Below are 18,729 nucleotides of genomic sequence, written 5' to 3' on the forward strand. Positions count from 1 at the left end.
GTTCACCCTCGGCTGATGGCCGCACAGCTCAACGAAATCTTAAAGGCCCAGGCTCAGAGAGAATCACTTGTTGATGTTGTGCCTAATTTGGCCGGCTTGTGTTTGGTTATGTTGAGACTGTGGCTCCAGCAAACTTTTTTACTGTGTAAAAGCTGGATGACATTGACTGTAAGATTGTGTCCTTGCCATGTCATTACGTGAGATATGCAGCATTAAGATATTAAGCTAAAATTAATCAATTTGACAATACTAGCTACTGTCTCCTTAGCGACACATCATTAGGTGTAATTCTATTGACAGTACATGTTCAAATAATGAATTTGCTCCAGATACACAACTGCTCTCTGCTTTAAATATTGTGATCTGAAATGTTTTTTTAAATTTTCATTATGCTCACTGAAGACTCAAGAATCTAAAAATATGCATACACAGGCAGCTGTGGCTGAGTAGTTAGAGCAGATGTTGCATGATCAATTGCAGGATTGGTGGTCCAACCCAGTATTTCACATGTGGAAATGTCCTTGGTCAGAACACTGAATCCATAAATTGAGCCCCCTGCACTCCAGTTCCGCCAGCGTATGTGTCTAGTGTAATATCCCGCCAGGATTGATATATTTTTCAACCCCAAAAATATAAATGTACATTTTGATTAAAATCATTAATTTATATGACAGTATTTCACTTAAACGACACAGTCTAAGTTCTGTGCAGGCATTATTCTGCACACTGAAGCTCGAGCATCCAAGAGATGTAGCAATGAGCAAAAAACGTCTAGGCTGTAAGCCATTATTGTATTCATTTACTGCATATTTCAGACATTCAATAGAACACTGAAGGGCTATATTTAAACCAGGGACTATGATGTGGTCCAGGGTTTTTCTGCAGTTTATAGGTTTATTATTAGTTCAGTAGCACAAAATACCAGCAAACCCCCATTATTACAGAAAAATAAATAATTTTCTGTATACTATATTTTATTGTTTTTCAGCATTTTACACTGAAAAGGAAAACAGCCAAACTCACACAGATTAAGCTTGTATTAAAGCAAATATACCCAGTTTGTTATGATCTCATGCGAGTAGTAAAACTTCAGAGGTGCAAACACACACACACACGCTCTCTACTGGACAGAACAGAACCCCGATTGTCCAAAAGGCAGCTAATTTAACATTGGTGTCAGAAGTAATGTCTTCCTCTGGCAAGCAGCATCACTTCTTTGTCACCCTCCTTCACTCTCCCTGTACCTCTGTTTGTCTCTTTGTGAGGCAATGTTTTCTCACTCCATCACCGTCTCTCTGTGTAAGCGTTTCCCATTTTTTTACTTAACTAAATAAACTGATGCAGCAATCATCTCATTGGACAACAGCTACAGAGCACAATAAAAAAATAAACAAATAATATAAGAAAAAAAACAGGGTTACCCTTGTGCCTAATATCAAGCTTACTTCCCATCTTAATGTAATTTAATAGGAATTTACAACACCAATTCAAAGAGTTGGCAAAAAGTAAAACATAAATTAGTGGTTTATTATGAAATACGTACAACCCCAATTAAAAAAAAGTTGGGACGATGTGTAAAGAGTAAGTAAAAACAGAATGCAATGATTTGCCAATTTCATCAACCCATTTTTTAATCACAGTAGAACATAAGAATAACATTTTGAAACTGAGAAATTTTACCATTTTATAGAAAATATTAGCTCATTTTGAATTTGATGCAACACATCTCAAAAAAGTTGGAACAGGGTGACGTTTAACATTGTGTAGCATCCCCTCTTCTTTTAACAACTGTCTTTAAATGTCTGGGAAGTCAGGAGAGCAGTTGCTGGATTTTAGGGGACAAGTGTTGTCCCATTCTTATCTGATCCAGGATTCTAGCAGCTCAACAGTCCTGGACTTTTGTTGCTGAAATTCTATTGGTGAAAGGTCTGTACTGCAGGCACGCCAGTTCAACATCTGAAATCTGCTCCTGTGAAGCCGTGTTGTTGTGATTGATGGTAGTATGTGGTTTAGCATTGTCTTGCTGAAATATGCAAGGTCTTCCCTGAAATAGACGTTGTCTGGATGGGAGCATGTTGCTCTAAAACCTCTGTACTTTTCAGCATTGATGCTGCCTTTCCAGATGTGGAAGCTGCCCACGCCATGGGCACTAATGCACGCTCATACCATTAGAGATGCAGGCTTTTGATCTGTCCGCTGATAACAAGCTGGATGGTCAATCCCCTCTTTAGTCTGCAGGACACAGTGTGCATGGTTCCCAAAAAAAGTTTCAAATTTTGATTCATCTGACCAAAGAAGTGTTTTCCATTTTGCCTCAGATCATTTTAAATGAGCTTGCACACAGAGATTTCTTCCTGATTCTCTGAATCTTTTGATGATATTATAGACTCTAGATGGTGGGATCTTCAAAGTCATTGCATATTCACAATGAGGAACATTTTTCTAAAATTCTTATATAATTTTTTTTTAGTTTGTCACAGATTGGTGAACCTCTGCCCATCTTTACATTTGAAATGCCCTTACTCTCTGAAATGCTCCTTTTTTTACCCAGTCATGTTACTGACATGTTGCCAATTAACCTAAATAATTGTCAAATGCTCTTCCTTTTGTTTTTTTAATTTGCAGCAATTACTTTTCCAGCCTTTTATTGCCCCTGCTCAAATTGTTTTGCGATGTGTTGTTGCCATCAAATTTTGTTGGGAAGATGTGTAAAATGTAAATACAAACACAATGCAATTACTTGCAGTCTCATCAACCCATAATTTTTTCCTAATAGAACATAAAATAACGTATCATATGATTAAAATGAGAAATTTTAACATTTCATGAAAAATATTAACTCATTTTGAACTTGATGACAGCAACACATCTTTAAAAAGTTGGAACAGAGGCAACAAAAGGCTGGAAAAATAATGGCTGCAAATAAAAAAACAAATGTAGGAGAATTTGACACTAATTAGGTTAATTGGCAACAGGTCAGTAACAAGACTGGGTATAAAAGGAGCATTTCAGAGAGGAAGAATTTCTCGAATGTAAAAGTGGGCAGAGGTTCACCAATCTCTAACAAACTGCTTCTAAAAATCGTGGAACAATTTCAGAAAAATGTTCCTCAACGTAAAAACTGTGAAGACAAAAGATTCAGAGAATCAGGTGGAATCTCTGTGCGCAAGGGACGAGGTCAAAGGTGAAAAGTGGATGTATGTGATCTTCAGGCCCTCAGTCGGCACTGCATTTAAAACCGGCGTGATTCTCTACTGGACATCACTGCATGTGCTCAGGAACATTTCCAGAAATCACTGTCTGTGAACACAAATAAACGCTGTTCTCTGATCGAAGGCTCATTTAAAACTGTTCTGCTTTCAGATGAATCAAAATTTGAAATTCTTTTAGGAAACCATGGACACCATGTCCTGCGAATTAAAGAGGAGAGGGACCATCCAGCTTGTTATCAGCTGTCAGTTCAAAAGCCTGCATCTATAATGCAATGGCGCTGCTTTAGTCCCAACTTTTTTTGAGATGTGTTGCTGTCATCAAATTCAAAATGAGCTAATACTTTCCATGAAATGGTAAAATGTCTCGGTTTCAACATCTGTTATGTTGTTTATGTTCTATTGTAAATAAAAAATGGCTTGATGAGATTTGCAAATGATTTCATTCTGTTTTTATTTACGTTTTACACATCTTTCTGACTTTTTTGGAATTAGGGTTGTACACTTTACATTTGCGGCAGGTTACATATTTGTTATTCACATCACAGTTATCATGTTCTCAACATCTTCAAGTTGTCCTGTAGAATCTTCTTGTAAACAAACATAACTTATCTTACTGTACATTAACCATTTATCATCAAAATACATTGTTATAGCCCTGAGCCTAAGCAAACAGACCAAATGTATTTCTTTATTTCTTTTCATATAAAACATCTGCAAAACTAAATATATCAGCCAAAATGTGTGTTTTGTCTCCTGTGTTCTAATGCTCATCTACATCGGTGTACATCTTCGTGCAAAGTACTAAACAAAACATTGACCAACTGGTAAAAGAATTCTATAATCATAATAGTGGTTAAAAATTCCCAAAAGGATCATTTCAACCTGAACATACAGTATTTTAAATGACAGCAAACAAGTTCATTTCTTCTCACATTAAAGTCAAAATACTGCGCAGCTGGGTAGCAGTGCAGGGAACCTCACTCTTCTAATCGATCAGAAAAAGCCAAGACTATCATAAATGTATTATTTCACTTACACTGAGGTTTTAAGAACGTGTTACATGCTGGTGGCATGTCTGGTGTTGTCATGTTTTTTAGTATAATCCAATACATGTGTCTTTCTATCCATCTGCTATGATCTGTTGTCTTTCTCGCTCAAACGCTGATTCATGTTGTCATGACACTGACATTATCTAGTCCACTGTTACTTAGCAACCGAAGCTGTCTGCCTTTTTCAGTCAAGGTTAAGGAGTCTGCTCCGTGTTTGTGAATCTGTCTGGATGACTTCTAATCACCACCTCTAACAGCCTCAAATCCTCTTCATTCAACCTCTACAGGTTTGACAAGCTAACAATGTATCTTACCCTTTAATTTATCCTCACCAGCATTTCTCTCAGCATCAACTCTCCAGTAATAATTCTGCCTCTACAGTGAAATGTATAAATGCAGCAATTTTTTGTTGTTGTTATTTCGGCGTATCCAGTGATTTCAGGGTCACCACAGCGGATCACTGTCCGCATGTTCATTTGGCACAGTTTTTAGGCCAGATGCCCTTCCTGACGCAACCCTCCCCAATTTCTACCGGGCTTGAACCGGTACTGCACCGCAGGGGATGGGAAAGGGCTGTTAGGGGTTCAGTATCTTGCCCAGAGACACTGACCCTTTGGTCCATGGAAAACTGCCTTACCAACTGAGCTACAGCCGCAGCATGTTTATGACAATATAAAATAGCTAATTAAATACCTGTGTAAGTCCTACTATGTTTCTCCAAAATAGCACCATTTTGGGGGCAAAATGTTTGTGAGGCAGGGGTATAAATTAATCCCTATAAGTCTTATCTTTTCAGCCCCTTTATTAATATACCTTCTGCCTTTCATAGATAAGCCGACAAAACATACACCACAATACACTCAGTCTGAGACAACAAATTATTATGCTGGCCTTAGCTTGCAGTAAAAAAAAAAATCATATGTTCAGAACACAAGAACAATACAAAGCAAATACAGGGGTTTCTGGAAGTCCAGGATTTAAAGATAATCATATAAATATATAAAGTTAGAGTAACACAGGGCCCCTGATGTGAAGCATCACCCTGTCACTATCACCAGAACTAGGCTTCTGGACAGTCCCAGCTCTGCAACCAATCGGAAAAAATTTAAAGCTGTCACAGCTTAGGGCTGTATTTGTAGACATTGTATCTAAATGGCCTTTAGATCAGTTCCTAACGAAAAACCAAAGCAGCAACAATAACTGCCTTCAGGTGACATGTGAGAAGTGTTGTTTACCAGGCCAAGAGGTGGTATTATCTGAATGCTACCACATTTGGCTTTAACTGAAGTTTAAAATAGAAAACAGGAGCCTACCTGAGGGTCTGACAGGCGTGAAATATCCGGGTAGAGGTAGAATTTGATGCCGTCATATGCTCCTGGCAGTGTCACTCCTCGGATCAGCAGGATCAACAACATGAAGTAAGGAAAGGTAGCTGTCACATACACAACCTACAGGTACAAATACGCAAACAAGATATAGAAAATTAATTTGAGCAGAGATTAAAGAGACTTTGCACACAAACACAAGCAGTAAAACCAAAATGTGCTACAATGTAAGGTGTGTAAGGAAAACAGTGAATGACAGCAGGAGAATAGTGGCTAGCTACTTCTTCAAGTGAATATTTGTTTTTTTCACAGGGTATGGCATGTGGAAATCTCCCACTTTCAGTTGTCTGTGGGTTAGGGTCTTATTTTATACCCTTCCCCTCAATTCCTGCCTGTCGTCTCGGATTCTGCTCATCTGCTCAATAGTTTTCAACTATTGTACTTCATTCTCCCTTATTCTCTCCCATTTTCCACTTGCCAAAAAAGTTAAAATGTTGAAATGATACTTATGTTTGTCTCTGTGGCACATGATTTGTCATAAGCTCTTGACATTAAGCTGGGCAGAATACACATTCTGGCTATTTTTAATAGTAAGTGTCACTAAATTTCTTAATAAAAGGAGAGATGGAGTTAAAGTGCTGGATGTCAATCATCATTTCCAGAATATGCAGCATTTGACAAGCATTATATGAAAAATTACACACTATCTTATATTGCAAGCTTATAGCACTCTATACCACACAGTGTGGAAGGCAAGATCCTGCAAAATCACATTAATATTATGTAAGAGAGATATACTCTAATCAGTCAAAACATTAACCTAATGATGTCATAGAGAACAAGGGTCAGGATGGCACTTTTAACAGTCTGCAGATTTACAGACCTACACGCAACAAACTGAGATACAATGTGTGCAGAGGTGGTAGAATTAAACAATACACAACTCAATACAAGTAAAGTGCAAAAATCTACAAAAATCTTCATTACAAGTACCACAGCAAACCTTTACTCACCTAGAAGTACTAAGAAGATTATCCACATTTTATTTAAATAACAGAAGTAAAAATAATCAACCAGGAAAGAAATGTGTCTTAAACAATTTGGATTATGGCAATTATGACAAAACCTATCCAGTAATTAAAAAATAAGGGCAAAAGATCACTGTTATTAAAAGTGGACAACTTTATACTGAAAGCTGGCAGGGCTTAACTTATAATGATCAGCATTTATTAGTTCATTATATTAAAAAAAAAAAAACATTTATTATTTTTTTTATTTTTATATTAAAACCATCCAGTGGTACTAATGTTGGGGCTAATCAGTGTAAACATGTTGGGTATGGTAATATGCAGCCCTTGAGATCATCTATTCTGTACTTCTGTACAGTAGCTTGTGCTTGCTAACCATCCTCTTTATTGAAAGGTTCAGGTTTGGTACAATTGTGCTCAACATCTCAAGACACTTAAAAAACCCCTTGAACAAAGACCTTGGCCTCTTGGAAGGCAAAGGCAGGCAACATACATCCCCTGGCTTGCTGGCATCCAGTCAAAGTCCAATTGAGGACAGAGCAGAGCCAGGCCAGGGGACTCAAAAGAAAAGAAGGCTCCTCTGGCCCCATCTCTTAAACAGGAGAAGCCCAGAGGAGTGATGCTGGCAGTGTGGGAAAATGTCCTTGTCTTTGAAGCATGCACAGAACTGCGTGAACACACACACACACACACACACACACACACACACACACACACACACACACACACACACCTTCATTCATAACATAAAAATGGGTGTGAACATGCTACAGACACAGATAAAGTGGAACATACACACATGCCAGCACGCAAACAGTTTGTGCATTAGTGTGTGGCAATATTACACATGAAATCCAAGTTCACAATCTAAGGAGGGTAAATTATGCTTTCTCAGTCGTTCAGAAACTGCAGACCTTTTAATGAATCTGGGTTTGAACACTAGGAATCAGATTGGTTTAAAAAAAAAAAAAAATACCTCTGCTCGAAGCTCTGTTTATCCGAGTGTGGTCAACAGAAAAAGTGTGGGAAAGCTTGTCTCCTGACTAACAAATCCATCCTGTAATTTGTCAAATAAAAAGATTACACAACCTAAACTCTCTCTCTCTCCCTCTCTCTCCTCCTCCTATCTCTCTGGAGATGAAAAGGACAATATTGAATCTCTCCATGAACTTTTGAAGCTCCACACACTGCTTCCAGCTCACCACGGGTAAACATTTAAGCCGCCACAAATTTACTGGTCAAACTTGCCCCTGCCTTGCAGTAAATCTAACGGGGGCTTAAAAGTGAGAAAGGCTGGCAAACATGGCCAATAAAAGCAAACAGCTTAGCAAAGTTGGAAGTGAATGGGCTGCAGGGTCTGTGAAGAAGAATGCACCTCTCTCTTGCAACGAGCAAGCTGTGGTTAATTTCTCAGAGCAAAAGAGAGAGAGAAAGAGAAGCAGCAGCGGCTGTGGATATACTCTGCATGCTCCTCATGAACGCTCTCCTTTCCTCTAGTGAATACAGGAATCAATCTTGGACCGCCTGCTAAAGCCCAGCCATGAAGAAGCATTCTCCCCTCTTACTTCACAGCCAAACAAAAGACACTTCAGGGAGATATAGGCATTGCCGCCTAGCTGTTTTTCCCAGTTATGTAGAATGTGAGCCCATTAATTTTTCCTTACACACCTCTCCTCTTTTCTCTTTAGTCTCTTTCTTTCCTAACATTTTCTCACTCCATCTCCATTTCTCAACTCATTCTGGCTCACTGAATCTGAGGAGTTTCTGGGCTACTGAGCACCCAAAGCAACGTGCAGAGTCCGTGCTGTCGTTCTAAAGCTTGTAAGAAGAGACTACGAGAGGCCATTAAAATGGAAAGGGTGATTTGAGGAAAGGTAGAAGTGGGTGGTGCAGACACCCTTTTGTCCTCTACTTCCAGTGGAGAATACAACTGTCTTCCTGTGCGGGAGTTGTTTTGAGGACAAGGAGGAAAAGTGTTTTAGTTTGTGGCTTGTTTAGAGTGAAAATTAAAAACTGGCAGCAGCAGTAAATTGGCATACATTTAATTCATATTTAGTACAAATTCCTCCATCATGAGTTGCTTGCTAATAACAGCACAAGTAACACAAAGATTTTTCATACCACACTTTCAACTGAATTCAAAAACACAGGTACATATGCAGGCATACACAGAATTAAACAAGCATTACTGCATCTTACTTTGCCAGTTGACTTGGGTCCTTTCCAGATGCAGAAGTAGCAGATGAACCAGGCCAAGGCCAGACACATGGCCAGCTCCCAGCGCATTCCCCCTATGTGCTCAATACCATCTGATATTTTTAGTACTCTGCGTCTGTTTTGGCAGCAAAAGCACAGATAATTAATGATTTACAATAGATTTTGTGTCATTTTGTTCATTTTAAGGATGTTGTGTCACATAAGTAAATTTCACTGTAGATGCTTTGTGAAAAAATGGAAACAAAAAGCTTAAGCAGTATTTCTTCAACGAGATTCTGCAAATTGCAAAGTGCAAACTGTGCTAAATAAATTACAACACAGAGAGACTCCTAATGAAAAATAAATGCTTGCTTGAAGTAGCTAAATATAAACAGTAATGTCATTTCTGTTGCTGGTAAGACATACCCCTGAGAATATCAGTCAGTCCATTCTCCACTCAATTTCAAAATTGTTAGTAGATGTTGCAGTTAGTTAGCACAGTTCGTTAATGGGTTATTTTAATGTCCTACAAATAAATTGTGAAATAAAAATGAAACCCATTAAGCCAAAAATTATATTTTCCAAAAGAATAACGGAATAAAATGTAGTCATACTTGTCCAGACACTCAAGAAGAGCCTAGCCTGTACCACAGCACCATCATAAATAAAGCCATCCTGACTAAAACATTCACTTTCTCTTAGTTAGTCTACTGTCAGGGACGAGCAACTGCATGGAATATACAGCATTGCAGGGCGATCATTTATGCTATTACTACTTCTCTCCATCTCTATTTCACTTTGCATTTTTTACAGCCATTTGGTTACATACATAAACCAGAAGGGCTTGTGCAAAGTAACATGCAACAACAAAACCTTCTCCCTTCTGCAATATCCCCTCTACTTTTCCTTTTTCCTTCTTTGTGCCCAAAGTAGAATCTGGTCCAATGTGCTCAAGAGATGCAGGATCATGTCAGATTGACCAAAGGGAAGACAATCAATGAGGAATACTACTTCACAAACTTTTTATGCAGCAGGGCAGTAGGCAGCATCATAGCTCGGAAGGAAAGATGTCATAAAAGCTTTCTACAAAGGACATACTGAGAAGCAGCTCTTAAATGCACAACAACATCCTGATAATGCATGTTATCAGTGATAATGACATCATAGCTTCTCAACGGTGCATTTCCTGTTTGTTGAAGCATAGCCAAGCAACAGCATTCATGAGATGAGAAGGGAGAGTCGCAGCCATAGAGCCACATGGTGCTGCCAAATCTTTGCCACCAAGTTCACCCTCAGAGCTCCTGACCAGCCATTGATCATCATGACATGTTCTTGGTGGCTGGCCACAGTCTAGGTCCAGCACAGCCCGTTGTCCCTCCTGGTCAGCAGAAAAGGGCAAAATGCACACTAATGTGTGTAAAAATACTCATGCATCTTCATATGTTTATGTAAATTTGGTTTATATTGGTATAGAGAGCTACATATAGAGAGCATAATTTATTTAGCTTCAGTGAATATATGTATTTGCTTTTGCCAAATAAAAATCCCTTGCTTCCTGATCCAGTTTAAATATTACAGAACATGTCGAGCAAAGTCGAACAAATAATTTCAATCTTTTTTAACAACATACAAACAATCCATGCAGCTAGTATTATACTCTCCTTCCTTCTCTTTCGGCTGTTCCCTTCCAAAACATCTGACATGAGCTGTCCCTCTGATGTCCTCATTCCTGATCCTGTCCATCCTCGTCACTCCCAAAGAGAATCTCAACACCTGAAGCTCAGCAGCTCTGCTGGAGGTAGCATCTCTTATTCTTTGCCACTGTGTCTAAGTTGTACAACATTCCTGGTCTCACCACCGTCTTGAACACTTTTCTTTTCATGTAGAAAGTAATTTAATAAAGATAATAAAAAACCAGCATGATTAGGTTACCGCAACCTTTTCGTTATGCTGTACATAGAGTCGAAATCAGACCAGTCTGCCATGGCATGGTATAAACTAAACCTGCTCGTTTGTTATTTTTGCCAGCAACGTGGTTCTTTTAGCATATCTTTCTCTAGGGTTAGGGTTATATTACAGGCTCAGATCTGATGTTTTCATCACTGTTACACCAGTCACCTTACTTAATTTCAATTTTGAAGGAGTTACAGCATAAAGACAACAAATTGTTTGTTCCCTGCTGTAACTGCAAAACAGTAAATGATTTGAAAAGAATCTTAAGTGGGATGAAAATTAGATTTGACCCACTAGTGTCAACAGTGCACTGGCAGTGAGACAAGAAGTGTGTCAGCATTACACACTGACAAGGCCTGATCCACTGCCACACATGGCTCTAACTGGGTGACAGCTGGGCTACTAGGGCCTGCTGACACGCAAATATGAAAAGGACTGACTAATTATTGGGGGAAAGGTTACAAGGGAGTCTGTGAAACAGTCTGGAGCTGTCGGCAGGTCAGCCTTTTAACAATATGGTAGTGAATGACATGAAATGACTTGATATGTTAAAGACTGAAATGAAAAAGCATCCACATCCAAGTTTTAGTGCAAATGGCATTTCCATTAATATTTCATATCTGATATCTACAGCAATAAAAGCTACCATCATAGTATATTCTTTTCTTGTGATTGTGCAAAAATAAAGAGTGCATGATTTTAAATGAAGATCAACAAATGTGACACAACACAAAGGTGAAGTAAAACAGTTAGAGTTCAAAAATGTACTCACTCCCAGAATTCAATTACTGGAGAAGTTGCGTTGGGGTTTGTGATGTTTGTGGAATTTTCTCCATAGTAGTCAACACAGTTTTCTGTAGAAATATGTTATTTTTGGTAACACACTGTAGGCAGGTGAACTCATTATATCTGAGTTTTCTATACTATTCTCTAGACAAACAAAAACAATGATATGTGGTTACAAGAAGATTTCCCAGCCTTAAGCAGTATTTCTTCCACCTACCTGTATTCCAGTAGTGCCCACAGCCAGCCCACGGCAGCTCCGTGGTGAAGCAGTTGAAGAGGTAGAAGATTGCCCAAGCTAGGATAACTATATAGTATACATTTAGATGAGCTTCAATCACCTGTGTTGCATAGCCAATACCTGAAAAGGAAAAGATGAGAAACTGCAGGTGAATGTCTACATTTTTAAAACTATTGCGAAGATCACAGCTGCGAGGACCAATGTTAGTGAGGAACCCGTTAAAGTAGGTTTACATGTGATAAAAATAAACAAAGGGCTAAGGATTATCACAGGAAAACAAAGTGATGCTCCATTAGCTTAACAAAATTGTTTCCCAAAAAATCCTGAGTGGAACTTGATATAAAAAAACAGTTCATTCTTACCCTCAAACAGTGGGCAGACTTTCCTCCAGCAGGTGATGCCTCCTTCACTGGTGAACTGACCCAGGGCAGTCTCCAGAAAAAACACAGGGATACCGCAGCAGATGAAGAAGATTACATATGGCACAAAGAATGCTCCTTTATGGACACAAAAAGAAAACGAATACATGAACATCACAACAATACACACGGGTTGGTAGTTAGAACCACCTCTTGTTATTTTGCACTCCAGTACATGTCCACTACCGACTTTGACCTCAATAATAAACACATAGTAGATTTATAACCTTTAGTTTCAACCTAAAACCTGAAAAATTATAACCTTGTAAAAGTAGAAATCAAGCAGAGCCACTGTACTGGTTTGGATTAAATTGCACAGGGGGCCATAATGTTATGCATGTTTAGAGTTTATTAAAATATATCTTCACCCACCTACAGTGTGTGAGAATGATTTCACAACATCGAGATGAAAACACTCACTATGACATCACGGGTCCAGTCCCATGGCGCATTGTAAAGGAGCCCACATCTGTTACTGACATGTTGCAAACAACATCATATTTTGAAACTTCTGTTGTCTGCTCAGTTTTTAATTCTGTGAAATTCACCTCATGCTTTGGTGTCATTCAACACACGTGCTTGTCTTACCGCGTTTATTCTGTAACTTTCCAGTGTCTTGTACAGTTTAAAAAAATCAAATTAATTTCTGTGTATTTTTGTTCAGATTTGCTTAATACCCTCTTAAATGTACAGTAGGGTACTTTGTCCCACATGCCTGCAAAGAGAGCTGGTCTTACAAACAATCAAAGAGTCCTACTATCTAAACTGCTTGTTAATGTTCAGCCTACAAGCACAGCCAAGAACAACCTCCCTACCTCCTCCATTCTTGTAGCAGAGGTAAGGAAACCTCCAGACATTGCCCAGCCCAATGATCTCTCCAGCCACAGACAGGACAAACTCGATTTTGTTGTTCCAGTGGCCCCTCTCATTGTACTCCCCATTGTCAAGGGTGGAGCTGGACCCCTCCGGGTCTCTGCCATCCTCTGGTTTACCGTTTATAACGGGCCCGCTCTTCTCAGCTGTCATGACGCTCCGGCAGCCCGCTAAAAAAAGATACGCACAATTATTTAACGTCTTTAAAGATTGACCTTATAAGTAGACATATAATAAAGTGCCGTCGGAATGTGTCCTACAACCTCGAAATCAGTTAGCATTTTTGTATTTACGTTTCCTTCGTCCATTCATGAGTATGTTTGAATGTTTGTTTTTTTAAGGCCTGAAATAAAACCTGTAGTCAACACAAGATCAAGAGATAGTCACTTTTTATTCTATGACATACAATGAATCACCAAACACACCACTCACGGTATTTTGGAGCACTTACATAACTTAAACAAGGACGTTGCTAACAAGTGGCTAAGTGAGACTACAGGTTGTCGGGGACATTAAACGTCATCACGTCGGAAACGCAGAATCGTTCACTAATCCCTTTTTACAGTATCGCTGAGTTTAGAACTCGCAACCACAAACTTTATCGGGTCACTGTAAGAAGACAAGTTCTTGTATAAAAGGTAAGTACAATAAATCAAACTACACATATAAATTTAGTGAGACGCTAAAGTAGTGCGACCATAGTGTAGATTGTTTATAGCCTAACAATAGCTTTATATGTCTTATGATTGTATTTAAGGTAAAAAAAAATAATAATAACGAAATGCTGTGAATCTGTGTGATAATATTGCTAAACAAAACGTTTATGTATCGTAAACTAGTGTTCGTCATCTTATTTTAGCAGTAATCCCAATGCCGATGGAAAAATCCCTTTGGCGTGTGCTTAAAAATAAATAGTAAAATGCTAACTTCTTGGTTGGCCTGAAAAAAAATCTTCTCCGGGATATGTGAATCTCAATGGGACTGTCCCACCAATGCAAAACCACGCCCATCTAATAGTGCAGACTAATGGGAAACTTAAAATCCAATCAAAGCAGTCTAATTATTTTCACTGATTATAAAAATGCAAGCCCCCTTTATCAGCCAGAAATCTAAATAACACACGAATATCTTCTTAACTATTGATTTTGGATTCCGATTAGAATAAAACAGAAGAGACATTGAATAGTACAATGCTATTTCAGTATGCAAAGCCTAGTTAAAAACAAGCTTTCATCTAACTAATCCAAAAACAGTTGTAAAAGCTGCTGTGACATCTGCAAAAACCTAATAATTTATTGAAATGCAATTAAGGTATAAAATCAATTAACCCACTCATCACTTTCTCTTTACTGTATGCAAGTTAGCAGTAAAAATCACATGTCACTCAAAAAGAAATAAGAGTGGTAAAATGACCATGCAAGGCCAGAAATTAAAGACATGCAACTTGTGTTGCTCTACTCACCAGTCTCCTATGGAACAGTGGCAAACCTCCTTGTGGCTCCCGCGATGATGCGCACTAACAATTTCCTTTACAAAACACAGGATGGTTGATCCTGACCAGATAGTGAGAAAAGGGAGAGAGAGGGGCAAAAGTGATACCCGAGAATAATCTGGATCCGCGTTGCCTGCGTCTATAAAAGAAGATCCCAGACGTGGCAGAGAGACGGTAGATCTTGCACCAGGCGATGGATAACCTGCGACTGCGCTCCCACTCTCCAAGCGGTCTACTCTCAAGCGCCTCTACTTGGATAAAAGCCATGTGGTAACCAATCTAGCTCTCGCACCAGCGTTATCCCGGCACAGAGAAAGCAGGACGAGATGGGGAGACGGGCAAAACGGGAGGACAGCGATGATGCACAGTATGTTCAAGCATCGCAGTTGTTCCAAAAACTCAGAAAATAACAAAAATAGCCTCTCATCACACATTAACCAATCGTAAATGCGTAGGAATCAGTGAGATATGGTAACAACTACAACATGATGATTAGTCAAATACAGTCAAGTATGAATTTAGTTGTCGCAACTGAATTTAAAAATCAGTTGTTAAAATATCAAACGTGCAGCCTCCCTATTATACCAACCCGATTTCCAGAAAAGTTGCAAAATTATGTAAAGTGTAAATCAGAATGCAATGATTCAATTAATTCAAAACATCTTTTGACTGTAAGAGCAAAAAGATGATGACAATAATGTTTACACGGACAATATTTACATCTACTGGAAATTTACAGTCAGTTTCATCATCTGCAGTTCACAATATTATCAAAACAATCTCTGTATGCAAAGGACAAGAATAAAAGCTAATTGTGAATGGTTGTGATTCTCAAGCCTTCATGGCCAGTGCATTAAAAACAGATGTGACACAGTAGTGGAATTCACTGTGGGGCAGAAGCACCTCTGAAAACCTTTATCAGTGAACACAGCTCATTGCTGCATACAAAAATACAAATTTAAACTCTAACAGCTAAAGAACTACCCAATATAAACAAGATTCAGAACTTTTAATTGGAATCAGGCAAAATGACAAATACCATGTAATTTCTTACTTGCACAGTTTTTTAAAAGCCATGCCTGTCACCCACTTAATACATTTGGTGCATATGAAGTAAAAAAAGTGACAAAGGAGGCCCTGAACTATTTTAAAACTTGTTTTCTAACTTCCAAGTTTTGAATGTCATAGGCTACATAAATCAGCATGTAAACATTAAGATGCATTAAGACATGCTCAACAAAGTGTAAACAACAACACAAACACCTGTTCATGGGGGCCTCACATAAAACCTGCAGAGGAAGCATGTGGAAATCCTAATCCCAGCAGGAAATTACTCAGTCAATGGTAAAGTTTATAGGAAAATGTAAGTAAGTGAATAAGGCTTAATTTAAGGCCTGGATGAAGATACTGAACGTTGTGTAGCATGCACACGTACTCTACTTAAAGAAGACCGCAATACCAGAGCCCCCTAACAACATGCAGATAACAACGTGAGTGTGTACTGATACAGTTGCAAATTTTGAGCTGATTTAATTTTTTAGTCTTCGTCTTGATGGCGAAAGAATAATTTCTTCAACGAGAAATTACTTGATATAAACAAAGTTAGCCCAAATGTCACACATTTCCTTTAAAGGCCCCTTACTTATCTGTACAGCTGCAACACCCTCTGTCCCCCCCCCCAAGAAAAAAACCTGAACACGATAACAGAAAACAAAATTGATAATACTCAGCGGATCCTCCTCCCATGTGCAATAAATGTTCAATGTACAGCGGCGCAAAATAGATGATAAATACTTTAAATATTATATTAAAATAGAATTCGATTACAACCCTACTTTACAATACACCCCCATTAACAGAGTTAAAATGGTTTATACTGGTTAATCACAGAGATATTTGTTTCAGCGACTACTGTGTTGGCTTAGAAATAAAAGTCAGTACTGTAAAAATTCACCAGAGGGCGCTGGTGAGCCTATTTTTCAACTGTTTTTCAACTGTTTCAACGCTTTTTTGGTCACAATTCTTCAACAACCACATTTAAGGTATCCTTGTCCATAATGTGTGTTTATATTTAGCGTTTTTTGTTAAATAAACTAATAGCATGCTTATCGAAAATGGTCTTTTATTGTTATTGTCATGTAAGGGAACATAATGGAAGGCTAAACACCTTCTTTTGCCTGAGGTGTTTGTCAGCTCAAGACTTATGGGAAGTCAAGTCCTAATCTCCAAAGAAGGAGTGACCCAGTTTGATTTATAAATTGATGTAAACAGTTTGGTTCCCTTTGTCGATGTAGTTGCTCCTGGGCCTTTGCTCCCTGCATACCAACTCACATCTCTTTGTCTCCTCTAGAAGTCACTCTGCACCCAAGTCTAGATTTATGAATGGATTTCCTTATTAAAAAGAAAACATTGGATTGTTTTCGTCAGCAACTGATGATGAATGATCAGCCTATCATAAAGTCTTAATAACCCATGCTGTTTTAAAACAATTGTGTCCTTATGGGCTTGAAAGGGGAGTTTGTAGTGCTTATAAGGTCTGTTCATGCACAAGTTGATTGCTCGGTTTCCAGGCGTGATAGACTCGGTGCACTAGGAACTCCCCTGACTCCAAAAGCCTGACCTAGTCTCTAAGAAATCCCTTCACGCAAGGGTCACCCGTCATTAGAAGCTTAAAGGAAGTGCCCTGCATAAATAGTATGGCCACCCAAAGCGGCTGGCAAACACTCAGAGTGGCTTTCAGGCAGAGTCAAGTTCTTTATTTGTGATGTCCTGTATAATATCATCAGACAGGGACAATAAAACTGATCATTTCTTTCAGGTTTAGAGCTGCGTCAGAGGCTTGTGTTCTTGTTTTGCTGCTACTTATTGTCGCTCTTTGTATGCTTTTCAAAATGCCGCTTGAGGCCACGGGGCAGTGAGTTTGCTTATATACACAACAAATAACTTCTGACACTGTGCGGTGTATTCACAAACCCCGTTCGCCAACTTTGTGAAGGTCAGTGCGAGAGAGAGATGGCTCAGAGAAGGCACCTCAGAAATGGAAAACCTTTTACTCGAGCACTGGATGTCCTGTTGAAAAGATGGCAACAGGTTAGTCACTATCCTCCTGGCCTACTGACTCCAGAACAAGCAAGATTCTTCAAAGTTCTTGTTTCATTGGTTGTGGGAGTGGGAAGGGACAGAGTCATATTGCTGTCCAGTTAAGACAGTGTGGGGGAGGGTGGTTGTTGCTAGGATACCTATCATCAGTCTTTTACAAGATGCTGCAAGACAGAGCAAAGAGATTAGGTGGATTCAAAGAGCTGCAGTATGTCAGAGGCAAAGGTGGAAGGAAACAACAGTGGTTAAAGAAAAATAGGCAGAGAGCTATAAAATGAAGGAGAAGTAGAATTGAAAACTACAACACAGTGAAAAGAATGGATAAAGATGTCCGCTTGCATTGCCTTCATCTTCTCACATGATGTTATATAGTTATATAGTGTTTTGGGTTTTTTTGCCCACTTTATAGGTGCTGCTTAATTTTTCTTTGAATCTGTATACAACTTGCTTTGCTTAACTTTACTGTGTTGTAAATGCTATTTGAAATTATTAATTTTGACCAATCAATCTTCAACAGCCCATAATGACAATATAAAAGCATTTCTTTTATATGTTTTAGAAATTGAAAACTAACTAAATTCTATCTTTAACTGTCAGTTATAGTGGTTTTGTATTGCTTTTGAAACTTGGTGTGTTGACACCAAATGGGAGAGATTCCAAAAGTTAGAAAATCTGCAGATCTTTGACTCAGAATTAAAGTGGGAGTTTGATGTGAATGGATTTTCCCACGTGGCTGCTAAACCAACACTCTGTAAATGCAGCACCAATACAGCTTTATTAAAAGGAAATACATTACAATAGTGAATTAATACATTCTGACTTTAATAACGTTATGGGGACACGTTCATATCACCTCCTGTTTCTGGGAACTATGAGCCATACATGCCTCCTTGAATGTTTTCATGTCACAATCACCAGAAGGAAAGAAGCATCGGTCTTGTGTAGTTTCACTTTAAATTAACATGAACATATTTTGATAAATGCAAGTAAAGGATGGTGGGATGCAAAGGATGCACATTGAGGTCATACTGCATTTTACGGATCTATGTTGCACTGTTA

General features: G+C 38.6%; 1 protein-coding gene across 1 annotated transcript in view; it reads right to left on the reverse strand.

The window, feature by feature from the left end:
* The window catches only part of slc6a11b (solute carrier family 6 member 11b), a 29,034-nt gene extending 14,214 nt beyond the window's left edge, over nt 1-14,820 (reverse strand). Inside the window, exons 1-7 of the mRNA XM_067504260.1 lie at nt 14,542-14,820; nt 13,022-13,249; nt 12,150-12,284; nt 11,767-11,907; nt 11,536-11,617; nt 8,814-8,946; nt 5,575-5,709 (exon numbers count right to left, since the gene is read on the reverse strand). Of these exons, the coding sequence (XP_067360361.1) occupies nt 5,575-5,709; nt 8,814-8,946; nt 11,536-11,617; nt 11,767-11,907; nt 12,150-12,284; nt 13,022-13,232 (837 nt within the window). The 5' untranslated portion in view covers nt 13,233-13,249; nt 14,542-14,820. The remainder of the gene's footprint in view (nt 1-5,574; nt 5,710-8,813; nt 8,947-11,535; nt 11,618-11,766; nt 11,908-12,149; nt 12,285-13,021; nt 13,250-14,541) is intronic.
* Nucleotides 14,821-18,729: the final 3,909 nt, after the last annotated feature.

This window comes from Channa argus, chromosome 5 (genome assembly GCF_033026475.1).
Source record: "Channa argus isolate prfri chromosome 5, Channa argus male v1.0, whole genome shotgun sequence".
NCBI lineage: Eukaryota > Metazoa > Chordata > Actinopteri > Anabantiformes > Channidae > Channa > Channa argus.